Source organism: Pavona decussata, unplaced genomic scaffold (genome assembly GCF_977016875.1).
Source record: "Pavona decussata unplaced genomic scaffold, jaPavDecu1.1 SCAFFOLD_134, whole genome shotgun sequence".
NCBI lineage: Eukaryota > Metazoa > Cnidaria > Anthozoa > Scleractinia > Agariciidae > Pavona > Pavona decussata.
In genome coordinates, this window is record NW_028145547.1 from 5,225,001 (window position 1) to 5,250,475 (window position 25,475).

The 25,475-nt window shown below is 38.6% G+C and overlaps 3 protein-coding genes across 3 annotated transcripts in view; 1 reads left to right on the top strand and 2 right to left on the bottom strand.

Annotated features, from left to right (window-relative positions):
• The window catches only part of LOC146467903 (protein-glutamine gamma-glutamyltransferase K-like), a 19,213-nt gene extending 17,017 nt beyond the window's left edge, over positions 1-2,196 (bottom strand). The window contains exon 1 of the mRNA XM_085125572.1: positions 1,993-2,196. Coding sequence (XP_084981698.1) covers positions 1,993-2,036 — 44 coding nt within the window. The 5' untranslated portion in view covers positions 2,037-2,196. The remainder of the gene's footprint in view (positions 1-1,992) is intronic.
• The window catches only part of LOC146467904 (uncharacterized), a 31,793-nt gene that overhangs the window by 4,222 nt on the left and 2,096 nt on the right, over positions 1-25,475 (top strand). The window contains exons 2-13 of the mRNA XM_085125570.1: positions 14,296-14,339; positions 14,878-15,126; positions 16,437-16,642; positions 17,136-17,372; positions 18,860-18,972; positions 19,110-19,340; positions 20,211-20,323; positions 20,684-21,300; positions 21,753-22,448; positions 22,749-23,106; positions 23,192-23,326; positions 24,484-24,730. Coding sequence (XP_084981696.1) covers positions 14,297-14,339; positions 14,878-15,126; positions 16,437-16,642; positions 17,136-17,372; positions 18,860-18,972; positions 19,110-19,340; positions 20,211-20,323; positions 20,684-21,300; positions 21,753-22,448; positions 22,749-23,106; positions 23,192-23,326; positions 24,484-24,730 — 3,245 coding nt within the window. The 5' untranslated portion in view covers position 14,296. The remainder of the gene's footprint in view (positions 1-14,295; positions 14,340-14,877; positions 15,127-16,436; positions 16,643-17,135; positions 17,373-18,859; positions 18,973-19,109; positions 19,341-20,210; positions 20,324-20,683; positions 21,301-21,752; positions 22,449-22,748; positions 23,107-23,191; positions 23,327-24,483; positions 24,731-25,475) is intronic.
• LOC146467905 (pyroglutamylated RF-amide peptide receptor-like) lies at positions 9,523-10,982 on the bottom strand. The gene has a single exon (XM_085125527.1). It carries the CDS (start codon positions 10,980-10,982, stop codon positions 9,963-9,965), a length of 1,020 nt encoding a protein of 339 aa, XP_084981653.1. The 3' UTR covers positions 9,523-9,962.

Here is a 25,475-nt window from a genome sequence, read left to right on the forward strand (position 1 = left end):
AGAAAATGTGTTTGCTTGCAAAAACGAAATCAACTAATTGAATTAATAATTACGCAGAGATGGCAATCTTTCGCCACGATATTACCAGGTAGGAGGGATGTGATAATCCGACAATAGCTCAGTAGAAGGCTAAGACTACTGATATGTATTGCTCTGGTATCAGTAAAATATACAGCTAAGTGAACATCACTTTCATTTCATGATGATACCTCAGACAGAATGCCTAAGCTGCACTTGGAAATTTACTTACAGTCAAGAGAAACTATAGACCTCTAATATTGCTCATTCGCATAAACTGGGCGCCTACGATTGGTCAACAAACTGACACGCGCTTTTGTTCCCAGGGAACAATTTTTGCTCATCAAAGTGCAGGTGGCGTTGTGAAAATTCATTAGGCCCACAAGCCAATATTGAATCTTTTGTCTTTAGTAAGTACGTACTAATTAGGAGCTTCGCCGCCCAGCTAATGCTGACGCTCATGTGAAACTATCGATTCACTTGTTTCAGTTCAAATAGGCTGTCTGCGGAGAAATATCTTAGCCGGAGTATTTTAAAAATTGCCATTGAATCGGGTAGTCACATTCAAAAGCTATGCGTGTGGACGAAGATTTGCAATCATGTTTAGACCGGCATAACTCAGATTGGGTCTGTTTTACTCCCTAATTATACTAAAATAAAATAAATTGCATTATCACATCAATTTCAGTTTGCACTTCACTTAACTTGCTCGTATTTGACTAGAGTTCTAGCGGAGTTAAACAAATAATCATTTCAGTGTCTTCAAGATCTTTATAATAAATTTGATGCGAATTTGGAGATATATATTTTTTGCTAGTTTTTTTAGTTTTCTTCTTCAGACCTTATGGATAGAACTATGTACTACTGGTGCTCTGTATTTTTGTAAAAAACAAATAAAAAGTAATCTAGTCTATATCACATTGCACCCGATGAAGCTGGGAACAGTGGAACCCCGCTTAAAACTGTTAATACGGACACTCGTTTTTAATGGACAGATTTTTTTGTCCCGCTCCATACATTTTCCTTAAACTGAACTAACTAATACGGACACTTTATTGGTCCCAGTGGTGTCCGTAACTGAACGAGGTTTGACTGTATTGTACGTACTCTAATATTCAACTAAATTAAAGATGTTTCCCAGCGCTGATTTACTTCTGTTAAAAGGGAGCCCGCCCTCTCTTGTCTATCGATAAAACCCTTTCATTTAAAGCAAATTATTTGAAACAGAAGTAAATAACTCCCGAAGGAAATGGCTTTGTTATGCTTGATCATTTTAATTTATAAGCAGTATAAGCGCATATATACTAAAAAAATAAAGTTTGAGTTATCGACAATTTAAGCCTCTAAACATTACATGATGTAGCAGATAATCCAACCTACCGACACCAGTTGATCGAGCATTTAATTTGAGAATTAGTAATTGATAACAAAAATATCATTGAAACTCGTAGAAAGAACTGCGAGCTCTTGTGATTTTTGTGATCAATGCTGTGCTTTGAGTTGTTGATTGATTGGCCTCGGTTGCTAGACAACCACAAGAAAATCTTATTATTTTGATGTTTCTCGATCATATCCGTCCGAGTATCTATCGCTGTGTTGGGATTCTTGTCCAGGCTTTTCAAGTATCTCTTGTCTCTCTTCGTATCAACTGATTTCGTTTCGGTTTGCACGCATAAGAAAGTAAAATTTTAATCTTATCCAACGTATCGTTAGATCATGTTTTTATTCCAAAACACGCTCAAGCAGAACCATGCAGGATGACAAGTTTACTGGAGCAAATCTGCTACGAATGCAAACACGTACCAGTTGTTAAAATATCGTATAACCGTTGTGTAAACATTGTAACTTTTTCCTTAAATACGGGGAAAAGAAGCACAGTCGTTTGTTATCCAAAATACCACCGCGTGAATCCATACTGACCGGCGACTGTTCTGAGCATGAATAAAGCTAACCGAAGCCTTAAATAATACTAACCCGAGGAAGCTGAAACAGCCTGCTTGTTCGTCTCGTTGAGCCATCTAAACTGTGCAGAAATACTGAAATCGAGCGATCCTGGGAAAGGCTTAAATCGTGAATCAAACAACCAGTCGACTATCAGACCCACACACACTTGGCGTCCGACATCATTATAGCAACAGAAAAACACGTCTTGTACATTCTAGACCAAAAAGCAATTATGCAAATCACGTTGGTGTTGCGCGGTTGCGTGACGGTCGCCAGGACTTCAAGGAAATCAAAGAAATAACTCAGTTTAACAAGAACAAAACTGGGCTTAACATTCAGTTATCAAGTTCTTTGTAGGTAAATAGGGTAAAAAATGGCTGGGCAGCCGTTTAGGGCCTAGCCTTAAAAGGTTAGAAACCACAATGAGGCAACAGATCCCAAATCCCAGGCCGTTAATCCTTTATAGTATGTAAATGAAAGGTCAAAATTACCGTTATATAAAGAGAACTACACAACCAGGGGAACGAACAAAGCTGTCACGATACTGTTTAAACTGTCCGACAGGGACGTATAATTTGCTTATGGACCAGTAGTTTGAACACAATTCTTGATCAGTAGTCTACCTACACCAACCTCAGTTTAGTGACGCACATTACTAACACTGACATGTAAAGCTTCTTTCTATCATTTGCATAACATAAGACGCATCAGGAAGTTTCTTAAGATGGAGTCTACCCAGGTGCTAGTGCATGCCTTCATAATGGGACGCATTGATTACTGTAATAGTCTCCTCTATGGTTTACCGACCACTCATATTAATAAGCTGCAACGCGTGCAAAATGCAGCTGCCAGGCTGATTTGTTTAACTCCGCGCTTTAGCCATGTTACTCCCGTGTTATTTTCTTTACATTGGCTACCAGTCAAATTTAGAATTGATTTTAAGATTTTAATAATTACTTTTAAAGCCATACATGGCCAAGCACCTGATTACAGTTGTAATCTCATTAATGTTACGAATTTTTCCACGTATGGTCTTCGCTCGAATTCTGAACTTTTGTTAGTACCACCATCCACGAAAACGAAGAAGACACTCGGTGACAGGGCTTTTACTGCTGCTGCACCATCACTGTGGAATAAATTGCCGAGTGCAATAAGGGACGAAGATAATCTTACACATTTTAAGTCCAAATTGAAGACATTTTTATTTAGAGTTGCTTACAATACGATGTAAGGACTGTAAGAATTGTAAATAACTATTTTTAATTATTTATTTTATTTTTTACATATACTATTTGTTAGGCGCATTTGATCATATGCACAAGCTAATTTGCGCCATACAAATAATTATTATTATTATTATTATTATTATTATTATTATTATTATTATTATTATTGTTATTATTATTATTATTATTATTATTATTATTATTATTATTATTATTATTATTATTATTATTACTATTACCTTAGGCCAAAACGAATACAAAAGTCTCATCTTCGAGGGATGAGGGATGCCCCAAGCTATGAATCTAGTATTTCAGTCATTTAGGTCACACGATTGCATCAATTCTCTTAGTGATTAAACTGTGTCTCCTAATCCATTACTGATTTATACACTTATGTATTTGCTGTAAACACTTTTTCCTTTACTGATCTATTTTTCCTTCCTAAGCCTAATTTAATTAGCAGAGCTCTACAACCAGTGTTATAAATTCTACTTCCCCCATTTTATTTGTAACTGCACAGAGGTAGTGACCAACACCAAAGCCTTGCTCCTTTGGCTACTTCGCACTTCTTCCCTAGAAGGTAAAATCACTTAAATAACATGGATTTCGACAGATTTGTAAAGTAGCTAGCGGACATATTTCATAAAGCACCAGACGTGACAATTTTTTTTACGCCGCAAGGCACCTTGCCAGCGGCGAAAGCGTGAGTTACCTACGGGGATCTGGGGGCATGCTCCCCCATAAAATTTTAAAAATAGAACACTGAGAAACGCTGTTTCCAGCGTTTCTGCGGGGCCCGTTTCTCGAAAGACCCGATGACTTATCGGGCCCGGTAAGTGGCCCGTTAAGACCCCGGTAATTTGACGGGTGTTTCTCGAAACTCCCGTTATTTACGTTCCCGATAATTTTCCCGGTAAGTTGCCCGGTAATTTACGGGAGGTCATGACCTCCCGTAAAGTTACCGGGAAATGGCAACTGTTGCGACACTAAACAAAATGGCGGCCGGAGGCGGACTTTTTGTTTAGTTAGAAGACCTCGGTCTTGTCAAAGACGACACTTTCTGGCCGACATGGCTGACTGTGAAGTCATAGAAAGATCACGTGCGAGAATCGGGTGGCTAGTGAATGAACTTGGGGACGAATTGCGGAGAAATAGCGCGAAAAGCTGTCCGCTTGCTCCGGAAGCAAACGGAAATACAGGCGTAGTACTATTGCTGTTGTTGCTGTTGCTGCAGGCCCGTACCAGGGGGAGGGGCAGGGGGGGCTTGAGCCCCCCCTCAGAATTTTTGGAAGTTAAAAAACAATGTGATAAAAAATATATAAGTAAAACGAATAAATGTGCACTGCCGTCAATCAGTCTTGAACTCTGATGCTGAAAGTGCCTTTTCACAACGTACCTTCAATAATTTGTTTACTACGGTACCTGTCAGTTTCCTTCGCTAACAGTTTGTTTTTATATACAACAACAACAAAGGCACTCCAACGATACCTTGTGAATCGGAAACTTACACAGGAAGAACCAAAATGGATCGAAATCAACCAATTTCAAGCCGTGAAAGCTGTTGAAATAAACTGACATCCGATCATTGATAGCAATATAAATGCCCTTAGTTTATAACAATTTAGTGTTCACGCGTAATTATCAAAAGCCACACAAGTATGTCCTCCCAAGAGCCAGAGAAAAACAATTATCCTGCAGTCGGATTCTTACTGCTCGATTCCAAATTTCAAATGCGAAAGAAAAATCTGTCTGTCGTCGTTTTTTATGTCCTCCTTCAAGCCTGAAATTAGGAAATTTCATGTGGTAGTCTGCGTAAAAGGAACGGCAAAGAACCGTACCAAAAAGTGTGATGCAGGTGCAAAGTTATTGTTTTACTTACTAAATCTACTGCTTTTTTGATGTTCTCGTTGCAACTGCCTTATCGGTCTGTTTTTTAGTGACCGGCCCGTGGGGGGGGGGGGGGGGAGTAGTTTTGTTTAACCATTTTTTGCTCGGCCCCTCCAGTTGCTTTAGCCTTGCTACGGGCCTGTGCTGTTAATGTTGTTTTAGATGTTTAAAAAGCGCTTATGGTGTTTGCATATGGGCGCTATATAAATTTGAAATTACAGTCGAACCTGTATTAAGCGGCACCGTATTAAGCGGTCACCCTCTATTAAGCGGTCAGTTGTCAAAGTCCCGAAAATTACTTCCCTCATTTACTGTAATCCTGACCTGTATTAAACGGTCACCTCTGTTAAGCGGTCGCGGTCACCCTATACTAAGTCCCAGCGAGCTGTTGCTATTGTCTTGACCTGTTTTAAACGGTCACCTTGTAAAAGGAAACCACTTAAATATGGTAACAAATAGCGTGCCAGGCAATTGAGCTTCTAATGAGCTGCACAATCGTTACTAGTCTGTTTCAATACCATGCTCTCCTTTGTCATACCATTTTACCGCCGAACTTTCCTAACCAAGTAAGGGATGTATTCTGTGCAACCTGTATTAAGCGGTCACTTAGCCATTCCCCGAGGGTGACCGCTTAATACAGGTTCGACTGTATTACTATTTATTGTTATAAACTATCAACCAACGGCGGAAGAAAAAATAAATGGATATTTTGTCATGTAAACGCGGCTTACTCGCCGCACATTATTACTTCGCATTGGCTTCCTTTTTAGCATAAAATGGGTTCCTGACATGTAAAACTAATCTTACAGCAAGCAATATATTGTTTTCTTTATTGTAGTTTACAGAATTATCATAAGAAGGAGGAGGTTAGAAATCTGACATGCTACAGATAAATCAGTGTAAACATAAGCATTGATGTAAACAGAGTGATCGCGACGAGAGTCGAATTATGCGCCGTCCTCGAAATACACAAGTGCAGTGATTGCTGAATTAGCTAGAGAGAAAAAGAATAAAGAAGCTTACACACAATAGATAAACGAGAATAAGGAACTAAAAAATCGTTCCACTTTTCGCAAATAGTTTCAGCCGCATTTCATTTGATCGAGCCGTGTTGTATGATACAAAAGCCGATTGCAGATCGGTTGAAATAGTGCTTGATGTCTGCTGGAGAAGACAATCAAATCGCACCAGTTGAACTATAGCAATTCAATTTTAAAACTTGTATGAGATCCTTCCTTTTTCCCAATATTCTCTATACTTACTAAGGCTGCTAATAGTAAATCTGTATCAGTACGAACTGTTGACTGAAATAGGCGTTGAAATAGGACACCAAGCAGACACTGTTTCCCCGGCGGTAGCCATAGCTTGCTTAGCTTCATCTCTTCTACAACTTTGAAGGAATTATATACTGATCCTGACTATTAGTTTGATGCTCACAACAAGAATTCATGTTGATAACATTCACAATCCTTTTCAGGTTCTATTTCGCATCAGGGAGTTTCCTGAAGGTAATTGCCGATACCATGCATGATGCAAAATAGTGCTCTCTCTTGGTTGCTCCCCTTTGATAAAAACGAAAAAGTTAAACTTAGAACGTATTGTATTGTCCTTCAAAAAGCATGAAGACAGTCCTGTCGTATCCATAACCGTGCTTTTCTCGAATGAATTGAATGGATTACGCGTAGTCCTAAGTCGTTCTCCTTCTCTTGCGAACGAGCGTGAAGCGCGCGCAAGAGCCGTGGCAAGGATCCCCTATTTTACCGGGCCCTGAAATAACCGGGAGAGTTTAAGGGTGCTTCGAGAAACGCAACATCGGGCCCGGTAAAGTTTCCCGATAACGGCCCCGATAAGTTAACGGGCCCAGAAATTACCGGGACTTTCGAGAAACAGGCCAAGTACCAGTTTCCAGGCAAGGCTGGGATTCACTCAAAATCTCTTTAAAAAGTAAACTGATATTTAATGAAAATGGACAGTTGGTAGGGGAAGGGGGAGGGCAGAATTTTCAGTTGTTTATCGATCATTGCGAATTAATTGTTTAAAGAATTTCAAAAACAGACATTAGGTAACTGAGTTTGATTCTTTGTCAGCTTTAACTTTTCAATTCATCAAGGTCACAAGCAAAGGCTGAATCATCACTGTCCGTGTCACTGTCTACCTTGCAAACCCAAGAGCAGCTGTGCTTAGTAAAGGGCCGTCGCTAGACATTGTTTTGTTTTTTTTTTTTCGGCCAGGAGAAAAATACCATTTCTACTGCTCACCGTCAATACAATGAAACACTCATTTGGACTCATAACCTTACCTTGTTTTTTCTTGGCCTTCGGGAAAAAATTGGTTTATTCCCTCCATTTCTCCAACATAAACAGTATTCGACCAACACCAGTACTATGTTATGCCTGGGGATTTCCCTTTAAACTTTGCCGAGCAGGAATGATAACGAAACGGTCACTTCAATTCCCTTTAAGTGAAACGGGAAACCAATCAAATATTCCGATTGATAAGCAAAGAAAAAAAGGTAATGTGGCCTTTTTGAAGAATTTAATTGCATTATTCTGTTATGCTCTATTCAGTGAGTTCATGAGATGCTTAAGTAAAAACAAATTATAATAATAAAAAATAAAAAAAACCCTCAACTACTGGCATATAAATACCGGACATGGAATAGGAAACGACCGGACGAAACGTCCGGTCTCCGGCCTCAAACGAAAACCCTGTAATAAATTGCTCTGCATATTTATTTTTTTCTTACCATAAATATTTTTAAATATCAGTTAATCTAAGTCAGCAGGCTGTCGATGATATTTGACTTTTTTTTTATTTACTACTACCATTGAATCATAAATACATAGCTAGGTGTAGCCTTCCACGCAGTCGTTTTTAGGGGACTCGTATTACCTCCTTCCCACAAAAGCTAGGTGTCGATTATGATTTCTCTGTTGGCGGGTGGGGATGAGTTTTAAAAATGTGTAAGATTTAGCTTCGGATTACTTCAGTTTCGCTGCCAAAAGTACATAAAGCATTGGCATTTCTTAAAAGCAACAAAAAAACTGACAAATGTTTTGCGAATAGGTTACCATGGTTACATTTATTTTAGAGGAAGGTAAAAAGCGCTAGCATTTCGGTGACTGTGTAGTTGATATCGTTTTCTTGCAGAGTAGGCTCGACTGTATAAAAATGGTTAGGATTTTGTGGGTGTTCCCGAATTGGAATTCCATGCTGATGTGATCTAACGTAAGTTGGTGAAAAGGTATGGCAGTTTGAGTTAACATACGGAAACCAGTGGCACGAGGACTCAAATAGGGGGAAGGACAGCATTAATAAATTCAATTCAATTCAATTCAATTTTTATTCACAATTATTCGAATGAAATACAATATATTTATGATTAAAGGGGAAGTATCACGCAAATTTGCTGTCATGTCAAAACCCAAAAATGTTTGTCTGTCAGTAGAAACAAATAAATAATTGTCAAGTTTGTTATAAATTATCACCCCAGTGCAAATAAAACTGTCGATTAGTGTCTCCGGCCAGAGACGGAGTAGGCTGGTATGGCCTGTTGAAACTTGAAAAAAATGTTAGGCTAATGTTTTTCAAGTTCTCGCATTTTTGTTTCCAATATGCGCTAGAACAGATCGCGAGTTGTTCCTTTCAAGAATTGAGTTGATTTCTTTCCTCTTGTCATTCTGGAATTATTTGGCCGCTAATTGAAGGTCTTATGTTATCATTTTTAACAAAAGATACCAAAAGCCCCATGATACTTCCTCTTTAACAGTCCAATAATTGACAACTGGTGACAAATCTTGAAAACGTACCGGTAATTTAATCATAGATCTTCTTCCTCTGACGTACATCTGGACATTACAAGTTCAGAATGGCATATAGGCATTCTGCCCCGCAATTATTGCGGGATAGTCATCGGTCGGCTTTTAATTAGTAAAGTAGGAAAAAGCATTGGTCAAAATGTCTGCACTTTCATTTGTCATTTTTTAGAATAAATGCTAGAAATTGATGACCCATCTAAATTAAATTTTCACCGGTTAATATTCTTCTAAAAGCCAAAATTTATGTCTGATCGCCTAGAATTCAGCGGTGTACTGGCTTCGTACATAATCGGACGTGGGGATAAATGAAGATCAATTTTTAGAGTCAACCGAAACTAATGGCTTTCTTTCGTATCCACAGTTCCCATGCTATATTCCACTAAGATGTATAAATGTGTATTGGCGAAATGATTAAATATCGCGGATATTAAGCATGACAAAATTCACATATAATGGTATTCATTATATCCCATGCCATCTGACACTTACCAAAACCATTTCAGAAATAAGCGGCAAAATTTTAACTTCTTAGATCCGACTAATTTAAGTCTCATTGAATATGAATATATGAAACATATATATTTTGAATTGCGGACGAAAGATCAAATAAAAGAAATATCATCGCGGTTAGTACGCAACTCAAAGGATCCTAGTCAGCCTCCGTCATTTTCGATGCCATCGAAATTATTGATATTGCATGGTGAAGCGAAATCTTATTGCTTTACTGTAAGTTGTGTTCCTGAAAGTATGTTTCATTATCTTTAGTAGTTTCACAGTGATTTCGTTCATTTCGACATGCTCCGAATAAAAAATAATAGCCAAACTCTGGCATATAAACAAAAACAAAGGTGTGGCTGACTAGTTGCGAAAAGAAAGCCTGAATAAGCCTTTTCAGGCCGTTTCCTTTCGCAACTGCTTAAGTTGCGTACTAACTGCGAGGATCTTTCTTCTATTTGCTAAGTCACATTCTTATATTTTCGTTTAAGTATAATATTCCTAAATTAAGAAAAAAAAAAGGTGTGTTAAGTGTCTGACTTGGCGGTGATCTCCACTGATTTATGTACGTCCCTCAAGAGTTTCCAAGGACCTGACCATCCGTTCTATATGTCTTCATATTAATTACCACAACTCTCGTTGTCCTCTTCAACTTCAAAATTCGTTGTAAATTCTCTCGATATCTTGAGCTTTGAAAGGCGTAAAATAGAGGATTCAAACTTGAACCAAGGTACAGTATGAAGCGAAAAACTTCATGTATAACAAACAAGGTTTCATAGTGTTGTTTGACCTCTTCAACATCCTGAAACGAAAGGTATAGTTGAAACACCACAGACGGAGCATAACAGATACAGAAGCTTACTGTTACCGATATTGAAGTCACCGTCAGTTTCCTCTTAGCCGCTAGCTGTGTTTGAGTTTGGTCAGCTATATTTCCTGAACAAACAGTTTTAGTAATGTAGATTCCTTTTAAAATCTGAGCATAACAGTAGATCAGTACGCAAGTCACACATGCGAATGTTAAGACAACTGTCATCGCGTAAGGCTTCATAACCAGTGCTTTCTCAATTGTCCATGGGTTGAGGCATCTTCTTGATGACTCTTTGAATTCGCTCACGACGATGAACGGAACACAGAATATCAGGGATATAAGCCAGATGATACCAATGGCGAAGTCAACATTACCTTTTCTTAGCTTGAAACGGTTGTCAAAAGGCCTGACAATGGCATAGTATCGTTCCGTTGCGAGAAAAATAAGAGTCGTGAATGCCGCGCTTATGGCCAACTGAGACAGGAAGTTTCCTGTAAATACCTTGCAAATAGACTGTCCTGCATGTCCAGATATATGGTTGTTTGAAAGGTTAACAGCCATAGGAATTGGGCAGAAGACTAAGGACATGAAATCCGCAACAGCCAGGTTACAGAAAAGATAATTTGTTGTCGTATGCATATTCTTGTTTTTGTAAACGATGAATACGACCAAAAAATTTCCAAAAACTCCGACGGCTATGGTTAGCAAGTACATAATCCCTAATGTGATGTTAAAAGTCGACGGAGAGTGATAAAAGTGGGAAAACTCTGACATATTTTCCATGTTTTTGGGAGCTCGTATGGCCGTCGTTAATCTTGCACGTTCGTCAACGGGATAGTTCTCTAATCAATGAGTGCGAGTTTGAGTGCAGCTGTTTAAGCACCGTTTCAATAAAGCATAATTTAGTTGAGGTTTGCAAGTGTCAATCAATTTCACTCTGTTTTTCAATGAGACAGATCCGATGTTTTGTCGGAGGTTTCTTACGAGAGCGTGATGTTCCAGGAAAAAATTAAGGCTCTATAGCTAACACGGCTGCCTTCCGTGTGTTTTTCTCACGCGTTTTGATTGAGTTCAGATTTTATACCATTGGCTTAGAAATTTCTGGATTGTGATTGGCTGAGAGGAACTGTATTCAGATCAACTTCATTTAACGTACATGTAGAAATTACATACACCTTTTGCCCTTCATTATAAGGAAATAAATTTTAAATAATGTTAAATATTAAATCATTAAAGCGAATGTGAAATCATTGTATGGGAATAGATAAACGTTTTAATTTTCGGCGTCATCAATACGGCATTTTACATACTGAAGAACATTCATTAATGCGAATATCAGTTCAATTTAATGGAAATAACAAACTTTTAGGAGAATGAACAAACATTAGACGCTTCTTAACGTTCTCTAACGACGTAAAATTCATTACATTAAGTTTTAGCTCTATCCTTCAATCAACTCCCCGTTCAAACATCGTGGTATGTAAGTCTGCATAAACCCAAACCACGCTGCACATTTTCTGGCGGTTAACCCATAACATGTCTGCAACCAAAAGGTATTCTTCGCGAGGATCTTCAAACGCCCTAACTATCCTCTCACGATGCTCATTTAGGATACCGTTTCGACGAACTCTGTGCTTTATTACATGCGAAACCAGGGTGCACATATACAGCGTCGTTTTCAAATTTTTAAATCAATGGGAAATTAGTCAGAAACCACGTAACAAAAAAATCTTTTGTTGCGTTAATTGAAATTTTATTCGCGCAAAAAACGGTAGCCCAAGGTCAATGAATCTTCATTCGCACTAAAGAATGTTCTTTTCGATGAAACGCTTTTTTAATTGGCCTCAATGAATCTTTTCGATGCAAAATTCCTAATGACTCTGCTAAAAATTGAAATGTTTCATTTCCTAGCTAAGCTGATTATACATTAATTTTATTGACCAATATTTTCGCGCTAATGAAAATTTATTCCTTGATAATGGAGGGCAAAAGGTGTAATATAACCTACGAGATACGACGAGTTTTTTGTACGGTTTCAGACAATGGTGGACTGGAAGATTTCCTGCATTCAACGTTTAAGCCAAATTCAAGAAGTTAGCTGAAAATAAGACAGAAAGAAAAACGCTAGTTAATCGTTTCACCTTTCCGTTTGGCCAAAATTTTCAAACGGACGGCCTATGAAGGTCCACTACGGAAATTACCATCACGTTTCCACAAAATTTCCATTTCCAATTTTTGTTGTCTTCTTGCGTCATCAATGCGCCATCACGTACGATTTTTGATCGACCAATGAGATTGCAAGTTTGGGACGAACAGAAAAAATACCTCTTCATTTGACACGGAATGTTTCCGAAATTTCCAACCGAAATTGAGTTAGAAATCGAGTTTGGGATCGAGACAGAAATCAATAAAATACTGCTTTTAATGTAGGAATCGTAGGCTTCCTCGACACTCTTCGTTTCGTGTTCAGCATTAACTTATATTTGTTATAAATCTTAATATATTATTTACGTGATTATAAAAACAAAACTTGACTTGAACCTAGCTGACTCTGGTTGGGTTTCCGAGGGGGGAAATGTCGTCAATTAAACGCTTTGCCTAACGCTAATAGTTGACGATCTATTTTAGATGTCAACAACTATTAATTTGCACCGTCTTTATAGGCCCTCCAAGCATTCGCGTATTGTGCATGCTCGTAAGGCAGCGAAAGCTGGCGCCTTCCGAAATGTTTGAGTGGTTCAAAGTTGTGACGGTTGTAAGGAAAAAAACCACGAACGCACAATTTGGCGCAACGAATGAGGAATCACTGCAGAATTTTGATTGTGTTGTAAAAAGATGCAAACGAAAACGCTTCTCAACCTGCAAGACTAAAGGAAGCCGACTGAAACAGCGGCACCCAATATCAACATTTATGCAAAATACTTTAAATGGTAACTCCTGTGTTCCCAGATCGTCTTGTGCCCTTTTAAAGACATATTTGTGGAAACTAATACATTTTTACCTGTTTGCATGCTTTAATGGAAAATGTAAGTTGCAAAACGTTTAAGGGGAACGGAATCTTATTCCCCAAGTTTACTAGTTATTGTTGGCCTTACGAAAATACTAGCTGACCTTTTTTCGCATTTTTAAACGACATATTTGCCCCTTCGAAAACGGAAGGAAGAAGTTTTCCAATGTTACAAAGTTTTGAGCTGGCACGGATTTTGCCTTAGAAAACTTTAGATATTTTTACAACTAAATTCGAATTTCTGAGGAAATTAAGGCCTTCAGAAACTGAGAAATCCACCGAATGAACCTATTTGGTACCTCTGATTGAAAAAAAGGACTCAGTTACTCATCACTGAGTTTTACAAAGAATCATTTGCTACAGCTAGATACTTTTAAGCGTCACTTATTTCGCTCTTCAAGCTATAAATGAATTTTCGTGCATACAATTTACTTGTAAAATAATCTTAACTTAATTTTTAACTAGTTTCTACAGAGACTTGTTGTAATCTGTTCATTAAACAGGAGGCAAAAAGACCGAATGGAAAACTGGACACATCTCCTTTAAATCTACAAAATTACTCCTAAAATTACCAACAGAACATCTATACTTAATATTTGCACCAGCTTTCGATAGCTGTAAACGGTTTCAGTAAAAAGTTATGACTCTTCTTTTTACTTTATTATTTATTAATAGGGAAGACAATAAAACTGGCTTGTAATGTGAGAGTTGACAGAGAGTTGAGCGGGTTTTCGAAGCGGAAGACCAATCAAGTCGTTTTCGCCCGTGGCTCCAGTTTAATTATTATTATTATCTAACGAGGAGAAATTTTGACGTTGTGCTTGTGGAATGAAGTGATCATTCTCGTTAACAGGCCGCGGTGTACCAGTCAGTTGCAGGGTCTGTAGAAGACAGAGAAGAAGAGGCGCTTTTTTGAGCTTGTAATGAGCAGACAGTAGGCACAGGTAGGCCTCCCTGTATGTTGCCTAATGTTAAACGCAGCCCAAGTCCAACAATGAAATTTAGATTTTTTTTGACCGTTTTAGAAATATTGCGACATGGAAAAAATGAACGTAACTTGTCTTTGCTTCTTGCTTTCGCATTACCTAGGATGAAGACGTCCTGGGGAGTTCTACTGTTTCTTTCCCATTGCGGTGAGTACCATTGGCTTTCCCTTACTGGCATTTTAGTACCACACATGGGACATATGTTCCATGTAGGTGTGAGGAGAAACGGTAAATGCAACATAACATAAATACTTTATTCAACCTCGCCAATGGAGCTTTTCAGGAACAATAACAGACAAATGAGAAAAAAAAAGAATAAGAATAATAGAAGTATCTCTAATACAAGAATTATCTAGCTAATTACTTTTTTTGTAAAAGTTATAGAAGAGGAGGAAAAATTTAAAACGAGAGGGAATAATCCGACGCATGAAAAGTAGGGAGGAAGAGTATTTTTTTCGTCGAATTATTTCTGGCCCTTTTCGATTTTTTTTGTTTCTTCATTCCCGCCATGGAATGACGTATATTTGGTGAAGAGAAACATTCTGACCCGCAATGTTGAGTTGTTTTTTTTGTTTGTTTATTTGTTTTTGTTTGTTGCCGTTTTATTGTCTTTTCAAATCAAGGTGTCTAGGCACTGGTGTCCTTCTGAAATCAATTTTCTCTGTTTGTTTTTATTTTTTGTTAGTGCTTGCTATCTCACATCCTAAAAAGATCAAGGATTCGAGAAAACCCGGAAGATCAGCAGATCATAACGTGTCTTCAATCAGACAAAAGTCAGCGGCATTTCCTGGTCCAGTTCATACAATCACGGCATCTTCCTCCCAACGGCCACAATCAGGAGATACCACGAAGTTGAGGAATGGGAAGGGAGATACCGAGGCCAACTTTCGAAGCTATATGCCGAGTAAACGCCAAGGCCGAGTCGCGATGAAAGGTAGGTAGGTAAAATGGTAATGGTGGTTTGCACCGTGATTTGTTATGATACAAGAAACCAGAATCATGCCAACACTGTGACTCTCGTGTAGCTTTTTTGCGGAGTTCGCCACCATATTACGGTGAGGTGGTGATGTCAAAAACTGAATACCAACGAGAAACAACGCCAAGAAAAAGAGTTATGAATAAGATGATATTAAAAAAGTCAACTTTCACTGTTACAGTTGCTGAAAATTGAAGCAATGGCTAACGGTTAAGGAAAATATTTCCCAGCTGAAATCAGTTTCGCAACGACTGTGACGACACCTTGCATAAGCTGCTGCTACATAACAACCACCTGAATGACAGTAGTGTTACCTGTTCAACTTAGTGAAACAAACCCCTCCCTTCAGACAGCTGGTGTATCGGAGAATAACGTCCTGAGACTGAAAGATGGTCTGAAAAATGAACATTTGCGGTCGACAAGCGAAGCTTCGACTGAAGCTGTGAAATTTTCAGGACAATGTGATTAGATTACAATAATTAAAACCTAAATTGTGACGTTCTTTTATTGCCTTTACTCGCCATAAAAATCGGGCGATTGTCAGGTCCACTGGTAACTATCGTCTGATTTTGTACCTGGGACGAGTTTTGTCCAATACCATAGGAGAACTCGCGGAAATCAATCGGTGGGTTATAATTAACAATTATTCCACGAGCGCGCGTTGGATATGAGATGATAGATAGCCAACGAGGCGCGTAGCGCCGAGTTGGCTATAATCATCTCATATCCAACAAGCGCAAGTGGAATAATTGTTTTATTAAAAACAACCGAGAAATATTGCTAGATCTTACTGATTTCGCTGTGCAAGAACGACCAGAAGGCAATTTAATGGTCGCCATTTCTCGGCCATGGTATAATTGCTCATATACCATGGCCGCTAAGCCAATCAAATCCCTCGAATTGTATTATACAATGATGCAGTTTTTAATAATTACCTATATCTCTCCTGTGTCAAAGGCACCTGAAAATTTATTAACCATTAATCTAATTTTGCAACAATTTGACCAATTATTATGACTCATTTTTATTCTAAAAAAAATAACGTTTGACAGTTTACCAGTTCAAATGGGCCTTGGTATAATCTGATTTCACTTATGATCTATTAACCGTGGTTGCACGTAAGCCCTTTTCCCCAAGAAAAATAGGCTTTCATAGTAAAAAAGAATCTGTCCTTTATTAAATTTAGCCAGGGTTTCCATTTACCTTGGTAAAGTAGGCTACACGCACAAAGCGTTTCACCAGTGTCAATTTTCTAATTTGCATTTTAGATGAAGTCAACAAAGATGATGTTTCTGTTAAAAGTGATTTGAGTGGCTCCAAGCGCGCTGGTCCTGTGGCTGCCGTGTTGGCCAACCCCAAGGTTCAGGAGGCAGCCGTTGAAAAAGGAATTGAGGTGGCTGGAAAGTTGGTGGACAAACAATTGAAGATCATTGATGACGCCCAAAAGAAAGCTTCCGATTTCCTAAAGAAAGAGGTGAACAACGGTTGATAACGTTTGACTGGCTCGATAATCTTTACTCCTCGCTCCTGCAACAACGACAACAACAATTTATTCGTACAAAAAAAGAAAGAAATTACAATTGTGGTTTGAACAAGATATTCAGTAGCAGGGCAACCGAAGAAAACTACGACGGGCTACACTAGTCGGGCGCCCCTTAAAGCTTTACCGAATAACCTGTCTGTAAATTAAGGGGGGACTAACTTAACTACCATTATTGTTGCTATGGAAAGTTCCTAATCGCCATATCTTTGAAACCCTAAGTTATATTCCACGGAGATGATATTTATGTTGATATTTTTCAAGAGTTTAGATTCATAACCGTATTTGGCAAGTCATGTGATCACAACAGAAAAGGCCTAATACCCAAATGTCGTACACGTGTAAAAAATGAAGACAGTGCCGATCACGGTTGAATATTGCTAAGGTGCAAATCGTCACATACTGACTTTCTAATCCATTTAAAAAGATTAAGCTAGACATTACACCAGACAAAGGATGGCACAACGAAGACATGTTTTTACCTTCTGGATATCACATTGACGCAAGCGTTTCAGGAGAGAAAGATGCTCCAAGCGCGATAGGGGCAGTTCCCTACCTCTTCCCTGCGGGCATAGGGAGTGCCTTGATGAACGGTTGCTGGGGAACTGGTTACAAACCGGGCGATCCTTGTTATACAGCAAAGTGGACTTCAGACGTCTGTGAGGTGAATATTTTAAACTGTGCTTTCACAACTCAAATAGTCGTACATTATACTGGTGCAAACGTCACTGGAGAAAAACCATTCGCATTATATTGCACTACGTATCCTCGCCATCTCTCCTGGAAATATCATGTTGATGCTATTGCTACCAAAATTAGTAAACCTGTAATTGCAAAGTTGCGCTATGAATACTCTTAAAACTTAATCAGTCGCTTATCCACCGTTACCTAATTTAGGGTCTTGCTGCCTGGGCCATGTATCATTGTTTCGAAGACAGTCTCGACCATGCAATTCTTTTATCTTTTGACGCTAATAATTCTGACATAGAACTTTCTATACTATGAGTATGTATCACACTTAAAGCATGATGTAAAGAACCCGGCAGAATGCACCACTAAACATATTAAACTTATTTCATGAAATCTCTAGCATACAGCAAACAGTCATCTCCCTCCGGATAATTTTATGTTAAGCGCTCCAGACTGGAATTACATGGGTAGGAATTGTTTCTCATAATTTGGCGTAAAACTGTGGAATGAGATACCATGTTATACCTGAGATTTGCCAAAGGCATATAAAACAGTTCTTCGCGGACTTCTTCGTGACAAAAACGAACGATAGATATGGCAAGGGGACAGCAAAATCATATCGTTAAATCGGGATATCGTTGTAAACGAACTGCCGTTTATAAATAACTTTTGCCGGGGTACAGAATGTTGATCGTTAAATCGGGAATATCGTTAGATCGACGATCGTAAAATCAGGGTTCCACTTTTTTGAAAAGTTGGGCTTATTGTATAAATAACTGGAAACTGATCAAAATAATCTTCTTCCTTTTTTTCTTCTTTTCTTTGCTTTCTAAACTTATTACATCCACTTGTTACTCAAAGTTGTTATATTCTAAAGTTGAGTTTTCACTTCTTTATTACAAGTCCGCTTAAAGTGATGTTTGAAAATCCTTCTTTCCGACTGATGTATGATTGGTCCGCTTAGATCAGCAATTGTTTAGTGCATGTTGGACCAATCACAATCAACGTTAAGAAACCGTGTATCAATACTACAGAAATTCATCAACCTGGTTTTGCTGGGGCTATTTTGAGCATAAAAGCTATGACAATGAAACTCAGTCCGTATGGACTTCCAGCATAGGTTTTCAAAGTCAGCTGTTTTTTAAAAGAAACATGAAGTGAACTTTTTCCCCAAATAAAATAGGCTCATAAGAAGATAAAACATAGCTTGCCAAGGTTTTGGTTATAAACTGCAATATTAACTGCTTAAAAGTGGTACAGTACTGCTTTTATAAAGAAATATCGGTTACTTTCTGGGTCCATAGGAACCTATGCTGTGGGCCAACTACGGCATGGATATTTATTTACAAATATTCTCGGTACCGTACCACTTTTCAACAGATCCGTAACATGTTTCGCTGGTCGTGTAAACGGCCCACTTTTATAGTAAACTAACCAAGAACCCTACTTTTATTTTGATAGAATATGATTGATGGAGCGGGTTTTATTGGGGTCGGATTTGATGGTCGAGGGAAATATAGTCCGGAATCCAGAAAAATGTCTATTGTACAGCGGAACTGTGCTGGCAAAGGAACGTAAGTTTAATGGCTTGATAACTTTCGTTACTGAAAAAGCAACGACACATTCAACATGACACCTCAAGCCACAAAATTGAACAATACAGCTTGGTTTCTTTGTCCGCTATCCAACAGTTATGTTTTGGTTTTGCTAGATATGACAACCTGGATGTTCCAGACACCATGAATGTTCACGGTGTATACGACACATCAGCTTCGTTAATGACGTATGAAAGTCGAGAGGAATATCAAAAACATCTGCAACAAGAGGCAGGGGTCTCTGGCTCGTTCCTGGGTTTCTCAGCTGGAGTAAAAGAAGCCTGGGGAGAGTCTACTGCATCTGCAAGTCAGAAGTATATGGCAGTGTTGGATGTTGATATTGAACGGTAGGGCCAATTTGGAAACTTCTCCAGGTTTAAAACAGCTAGGAAGTGAAAGTGAGTGAAAGCTTTCCTTTTTTTTGCCGCCAGAGGCCTAGGATGGTTTCCATGTTAAAGGACAATCAAACAGACAGTTAACAGTGAAAATGCTACTGATGCGTATTGTCAGTCAAATGCACTTGCAAATGTTTTTAGGACAGCAGCAATTTTTTAGCTCGCATTCTTTTTCGTTTCTTTTCGTCTAAAATTTACCAATTTTACTGTTAAGGTCGTAAACATGGTAAATAGGTGCAGCTGACAATAGTTTTCTCCTCGTCTCCAGCTCAAGTTATCGTTTCATTTTCAAACCTTTCCAAACTTTTTATCCCACGTCATGTTGTACAAGGGTGCATGGATTTTGTAATTATAAAGACCTTCGGAAACACGTTTACGGCTAACCGGAAACTGCACTTTGAAGTTTGGAGTTTGGTGTTCGAGGTTGTGACAGTTTTTGAATTTAGATTGGAGTAAGAACCATGCAGAGCCGCCATATTGAATGTCCTTGACGCTATGGTTTGGTGTGTCAGCCAGTAGAAAAATATAAAATTATTATCTTTTTAATATTTAATTCACATAAAAGGAAAGATAATGAGTTGTTCTGTTTTCTGGAACGTTCATACGTGCAATAATGTACATTCCAGATCATGAAAAGCTGAGGGAAATCACTTACATGTAAAACTACCCTCTGTCGTTAAAAACTTCAAAAAACTAAACCTCGAACGCGAAGGCGAGTACTAGACACGTGAATCCTGGCAGTTTGCGGCCAGCCGTAAGTGTGTCTTCAGAGGTCTCTAATAGAAGAGTCTAGGTCAATAACGTTTAGTCTCCTGTTAACAGGTACGAGATCTTCATGGATGAGGTCAAGCCAGAACATCTGAGCATGTCTTTTCTTCGAGAGTACATGAATCTTCCAACGTCATACTTTTCAGCAGGAACACCTCTTAAATATCGTTAAGTATCAAAACCGATTTCATATCAGACCGTGCGGCGAGCTTAGAATAAAACCAGTAGCCCAAGTTTTAACGTGATAGTGTAAAACGTCGTTTTTTACAGGTCGAATAATGATTTACTCGAGAGAAGATGAAATCGAAGCGATATACGGCGTTTGATTAGCTTAAACTGTTCTCGAAGAAGAATGCACTTCCAGTTTCTAGGGAGGACATCAGCGCGCACAACCCATTGTAAAAATTAAACGGATGTCACTGTGAATTGGTTTCCTCAGAATGGACGTTTTAAAAATGTCAACTTGCTTAGAAGCGCGAACTTCGTTGGAAACAGCAATTTAACCTGAATGCTTTATTTTTGCTCAGAAAACTTTCTTCAGAGATGGGGAACTCACTATGTCAAATCTGCAAAGTTTGGAGGTCGGTTGGAGATTCGAAAGACAATGGACGCTAGTGACGTTCAAAGCAAAAATGAATTCGAGAAACAAATGGAAATGGAGTATAAGTCTTTGTTCTCAAGTGTTTCAGCCAAATCATCTTACGAGTCAAAAGAAAGCAGTAGAAAGCAAGCAAAGACAACATCAACGTCAGTAGTTGCTCAAGGAGGCAGCCAGGATATTGCATCCATCCTTTCAGATGTGTACTCGCCTGCATTCAAGACGCAGTTCAAAGAATGGCTGGAAACAATTCCTCGGTATGCAAAGGCCTTTCGTTTTCAGATAGGCTCCATCCCTGATCTGCTTAACTTCAAAGCAAATGATTTGTTTAAAGGCGACACCGTGAATTGGGGATGCGAAGGAAATGCTGCTTCCATTGAGACGGAAGAAAAGGAAGGGAAAACTGTCAAGTATTATGAAATTACAAACTCTGATGGGAACAAGACAAAATATTACTGTGAGTTTGACAGTCGTCAAGCGGTTGAAGATGCCTTACAAAGACGAAGAACTTGTTTGAAGAGGGCCATCGAAATTTATTTGGAAGAGGTAAAACTACCGGTTTAGTCAGTAAGTTAACTGTTACTGGAAAGGCGCATTTCAAACCTCAACTTGTTGTTTAGTCTCCATGTGCATGTCAGTATCGTGAAATGAATCATTTAGAAAAATAGAGCAATTAATGATTGTATTGGGTCCATCCTAATGCGTTATTCAATTGAGTCAGTCAGAAACGAAGGCTAGATTCGGTCTACGTGCATAGTTATATTGTATCAGCCACATTCAAACCAATCAAATCGAGGGAAAGGGGACGGGGGTTATGTGCTCGTATGGACTTGACAGACTTAAATGTTTTTAAAATGGAAGCAAACTTAATATTTAGAACTTAAAACTTCACCACGATCACTGAAATTGATCTGGGGACAGTTTGACTAAATTGAGTACAACAAGTAATTTTGGCGTTGGATAGAGAGTTATGCTTTTGTGCAATCTATCCTTTTTAGGGTGCAATTTCTCCCTCAGATATAAAACTGGAGAAGTGTAAGCGACAGAAAGATCAGTCATTCGACAGCCAGTCACAGGATCCTTTCATGAGCACCAAGGACAAACCATCGTGGAAAGCAATCATCAATGAGAACAAAGAATGGAAGGTTTCCTTTGATATGCTAAACGATCTGCCCAACGCTTTCCGTAAGCCTTTCAACATAGAACGGAACAGAAGCCGCCTTGTAAGATTTTACGAAAATATGTGGTACACGAGCGACCATGACGGTTCATTCCATTTGTACGACGGGTTCAACAACGGTAACAGCAACAAGACTGACCGCAAAAAAGTATCTATCTTTGGTCTAGTACTCACGTTTAATGAGGCTGATGGTACTCTTGTTCTATCGAACAGTGACTTTGATGAGTCTAAAAAGTTCTATCCAACTCTTTCTGAAGAAATGAAGGGAGCAAAAATGGCGCAGGTGGAATTGCCAACAGAGAAAGCTGTTAAGAGGTCATCAAACTTATGGGAGCCTTGCCAGGTGAAATGGTCAAATTCTCGTCGGTTTGATCCAACGGATAGTAAAGGGAAGTGTTTGCATTTTACTGCATCAACAGGAGGAACATTATTCGTTGTGTTTGCAGTTTTACCCAAAGACCCTGAATCAAGATATTTTGTGGAAATATCGCCCTGGAAGGTTGCTATATACAAGGTGATGTCTTCTACCATAAGTGTAGTAGTTGTGCTCTTTTAAAGGAAAGGAAACTTACCACAAAATGCCTTTCCTGACGTAATCGTAAATATTTTATTATTATTATTCATCATTGATTATTCTTTCCTAAAAACACTGAGAGAATCTCGCTAAGTAGTTCACTGCAAAACTGCAAAGGAAGAATGGCGTTGTTTCAATATGTAGGCAATCAGAGTTGATACCTTTTGACGAATCAACATTCTAGAACATGTTTTCTAATTTGATTGCAAATATTAAGCTGTTAATACATCGTTCGCACAGGGCACTACTTTAAAAACATCTACAACAAACATCAACGCCCGGGCCCTTGGTGACGCTTCCTTGTACCAGTCATATTTCGTTTGCATTACGGAATCAGAACAGAGCACGCTTGTTGAGTTTGGAAAGAGTTTGGGAACCTCAGACAGTGGAGACATTTATCTTAATATGATCGACAACGACGATCATCTCAATGTACGTTTTTATGCGTTTGGCAACGATGAGAAACCCGCCATGGTGATGGATGCCCATATAATTTCACGTCGACTTACGAAAGCAGAATGTAAAGGAGACACCGTCAAGGATCTTGAAACAAATCTCTGTATTCAGAAATGCCACAAGGACTGCGACCCCTTGGCTGGTAAGATAGAACCAAGATAATAGATAATAATTTGTCATATTTTCTAATTTTGCCATTCGTAAAGTTTTATTATTTTTGTTTACAGGTTGCAAGTCGTCAACAACCGCCAAACTAGGGGAAGGTTGCAACGCTTGTAGAGTTGCCCTCGATGTGCAGCACAAAATGTGCGTTCCCGGATGTCCAGGAAACAAAACACTTACGCCGGACAAGGAATGCGTTCGTAAGTGTGCATTGTATTATGCATGATGGGTACAAGTTGTTCATTCTTTCTTTGTTTTGAAAATGAATCATGACCTCACAGGTATTTTTTTTAAATAAACCTTTATTTCAAACACATACAAAATTTAAAGCCTAAAAGGTATGATACCGACAACACTTTACAATCCCATATATTACCATAATCATCCTCTTTGATAAGTATTACAATCTAAGAAGAGGAGGAGCTTTAATTATATTTCTTAAAAAGATAATTAGGAACAGATTTCCAACTGGAATGACCATTCTGTATAAGTCTAGGAATCCAGGCTAGTCGTAACGCTTTAATCATTGTTTCTATATTTGTCATACGTAGACCACCTTTGTCATAATCCTGGTAAAGTACTTCCCTTTTTATTTTGTTTCTTTTATTTTTTTCAAAGGAATCTAAACATCCTACCTTTGACATTGCTAACAATATCTTTTGGCACACTGAGATTTGAAGCTGAATATACCAAAGATGATACCCCGAGCGCCTTGATTATCATGGCTTTCCCAAATAGTGTTAGATCCTTGACCTCCATTTAAAATTCCTCCAAAATAGTCAGCACACTGTGGAATCACTGATAAACGTGTTCGAGTCTCGTTCACATGCGCATATCTTGCAATGATTGATCTCAATAATATTGGCAGATTCTTCAGGCATAAGATCTCAAGTGAGCTGATGATCTTTGCGTCACAGTTGAAGACAAATTTGCTCAGTTAATTAACATCCAAGTTGAACTATTTGAGGCAGGGTACGTGCTAAAAGACCCTTATAAATCTTGATGGAATCAAACGAGCGAGAAGCCAAGTTGAAACCAACCCCACGTCAGCGTGCACCACGGGCAAATGGATGACGCGTATCAGCCAATCAGAGCGCGCACTTTATTGACGCGATGCTATCAAAGGAAATCATCACCAGCGGCATTGGTTAACACTAAGCTTAAGAGTCATTCCCTGAAGGAGGCTTTTAAATCTGTCATTTTACCTGGTCGGTTATTTTATTCCTTGTCGTGTTCTTTTCAAGTGCCACGGACAACTAGTGGAAAGGGGTATCCATCTTAACAGAAAAAGGGATGTTTATGTGAAAAGGTTTGCGGCGGAGTCTAATTTTTTTGTTAATTATCAATCTTTATCTAGCAACGTATGATGCGCAACACACCGTTGTAGTTGGAAGACGTACTCCAGTCTTACCAGTGTTTACAATGTGCCATTGGTTGAAATTTGACTCCGTACCTGAAGGAGAAGTAAAGAAAACATTCTTTCAAGTCTGGATGGACGGCAATGTGATCAACCATGTATGGTCTGACATCGTGGTTCACAATAATCAAATTGCGCTTCTGATGCATATCAGGCCCTTGGAAACGCAGAAACCAGAGATTCAACGGTAGGAATACGAAAATTAGACTCAAGGCTTAGGCCGGCCAGCCATTTAAACCGAGTCTAACTTAGGCCGCGGCTTAAGACAATCAGTGGGCCTCGAAATCTGTTCATAAGTTGTTGATTTTAAAAAGATAAATAGTTTTCTAGTCTATGATGCAAGCCTTCTTGTTACTGTCAGCGACAGGCAATGTTTAGATATGACTGTTGGCAAAATTGAAAATGGCTTAGAACATGGTTTTGTTAAACACCGTCTAAACTGTCTTTTAATAACTGACCCTTAGTGTTTTCATTGTTATCGTAGCATTATTAGACCTTAAGGTTTGAGTATGAACAACTGCGTAGGAAGTACGTACTTGGCTCGAGTGCCGTATTATTTGATAATACTTTGTACAAAATTGCGAGCAATCATTTCTTAATTTATTAATTTATTAATTTATTTTTTATTAATTTATTTATTTATTTGCCAGCGTTGATAAAACTAAAAGTTTTAATAATTGGCAATAAATCGATAGGATACTAGATATTTATACGTTTGAGAGAATTCCAAGACATTTTGGGGTAAATCAAGAGCAATGAATATAAAAAAATTACAAAGCTGCAAAAAGAAACACTCTTACAAGATTCGGAACACATTTTCCAACCATTTAGGCTTGCAAAACATCCTTCAGTCAATATATTTCCCTTAGCCACTGAGGAACAGCTGCAAACTTTACATACCTTAAAATTCCGAAACGGCTCTACGATAATGC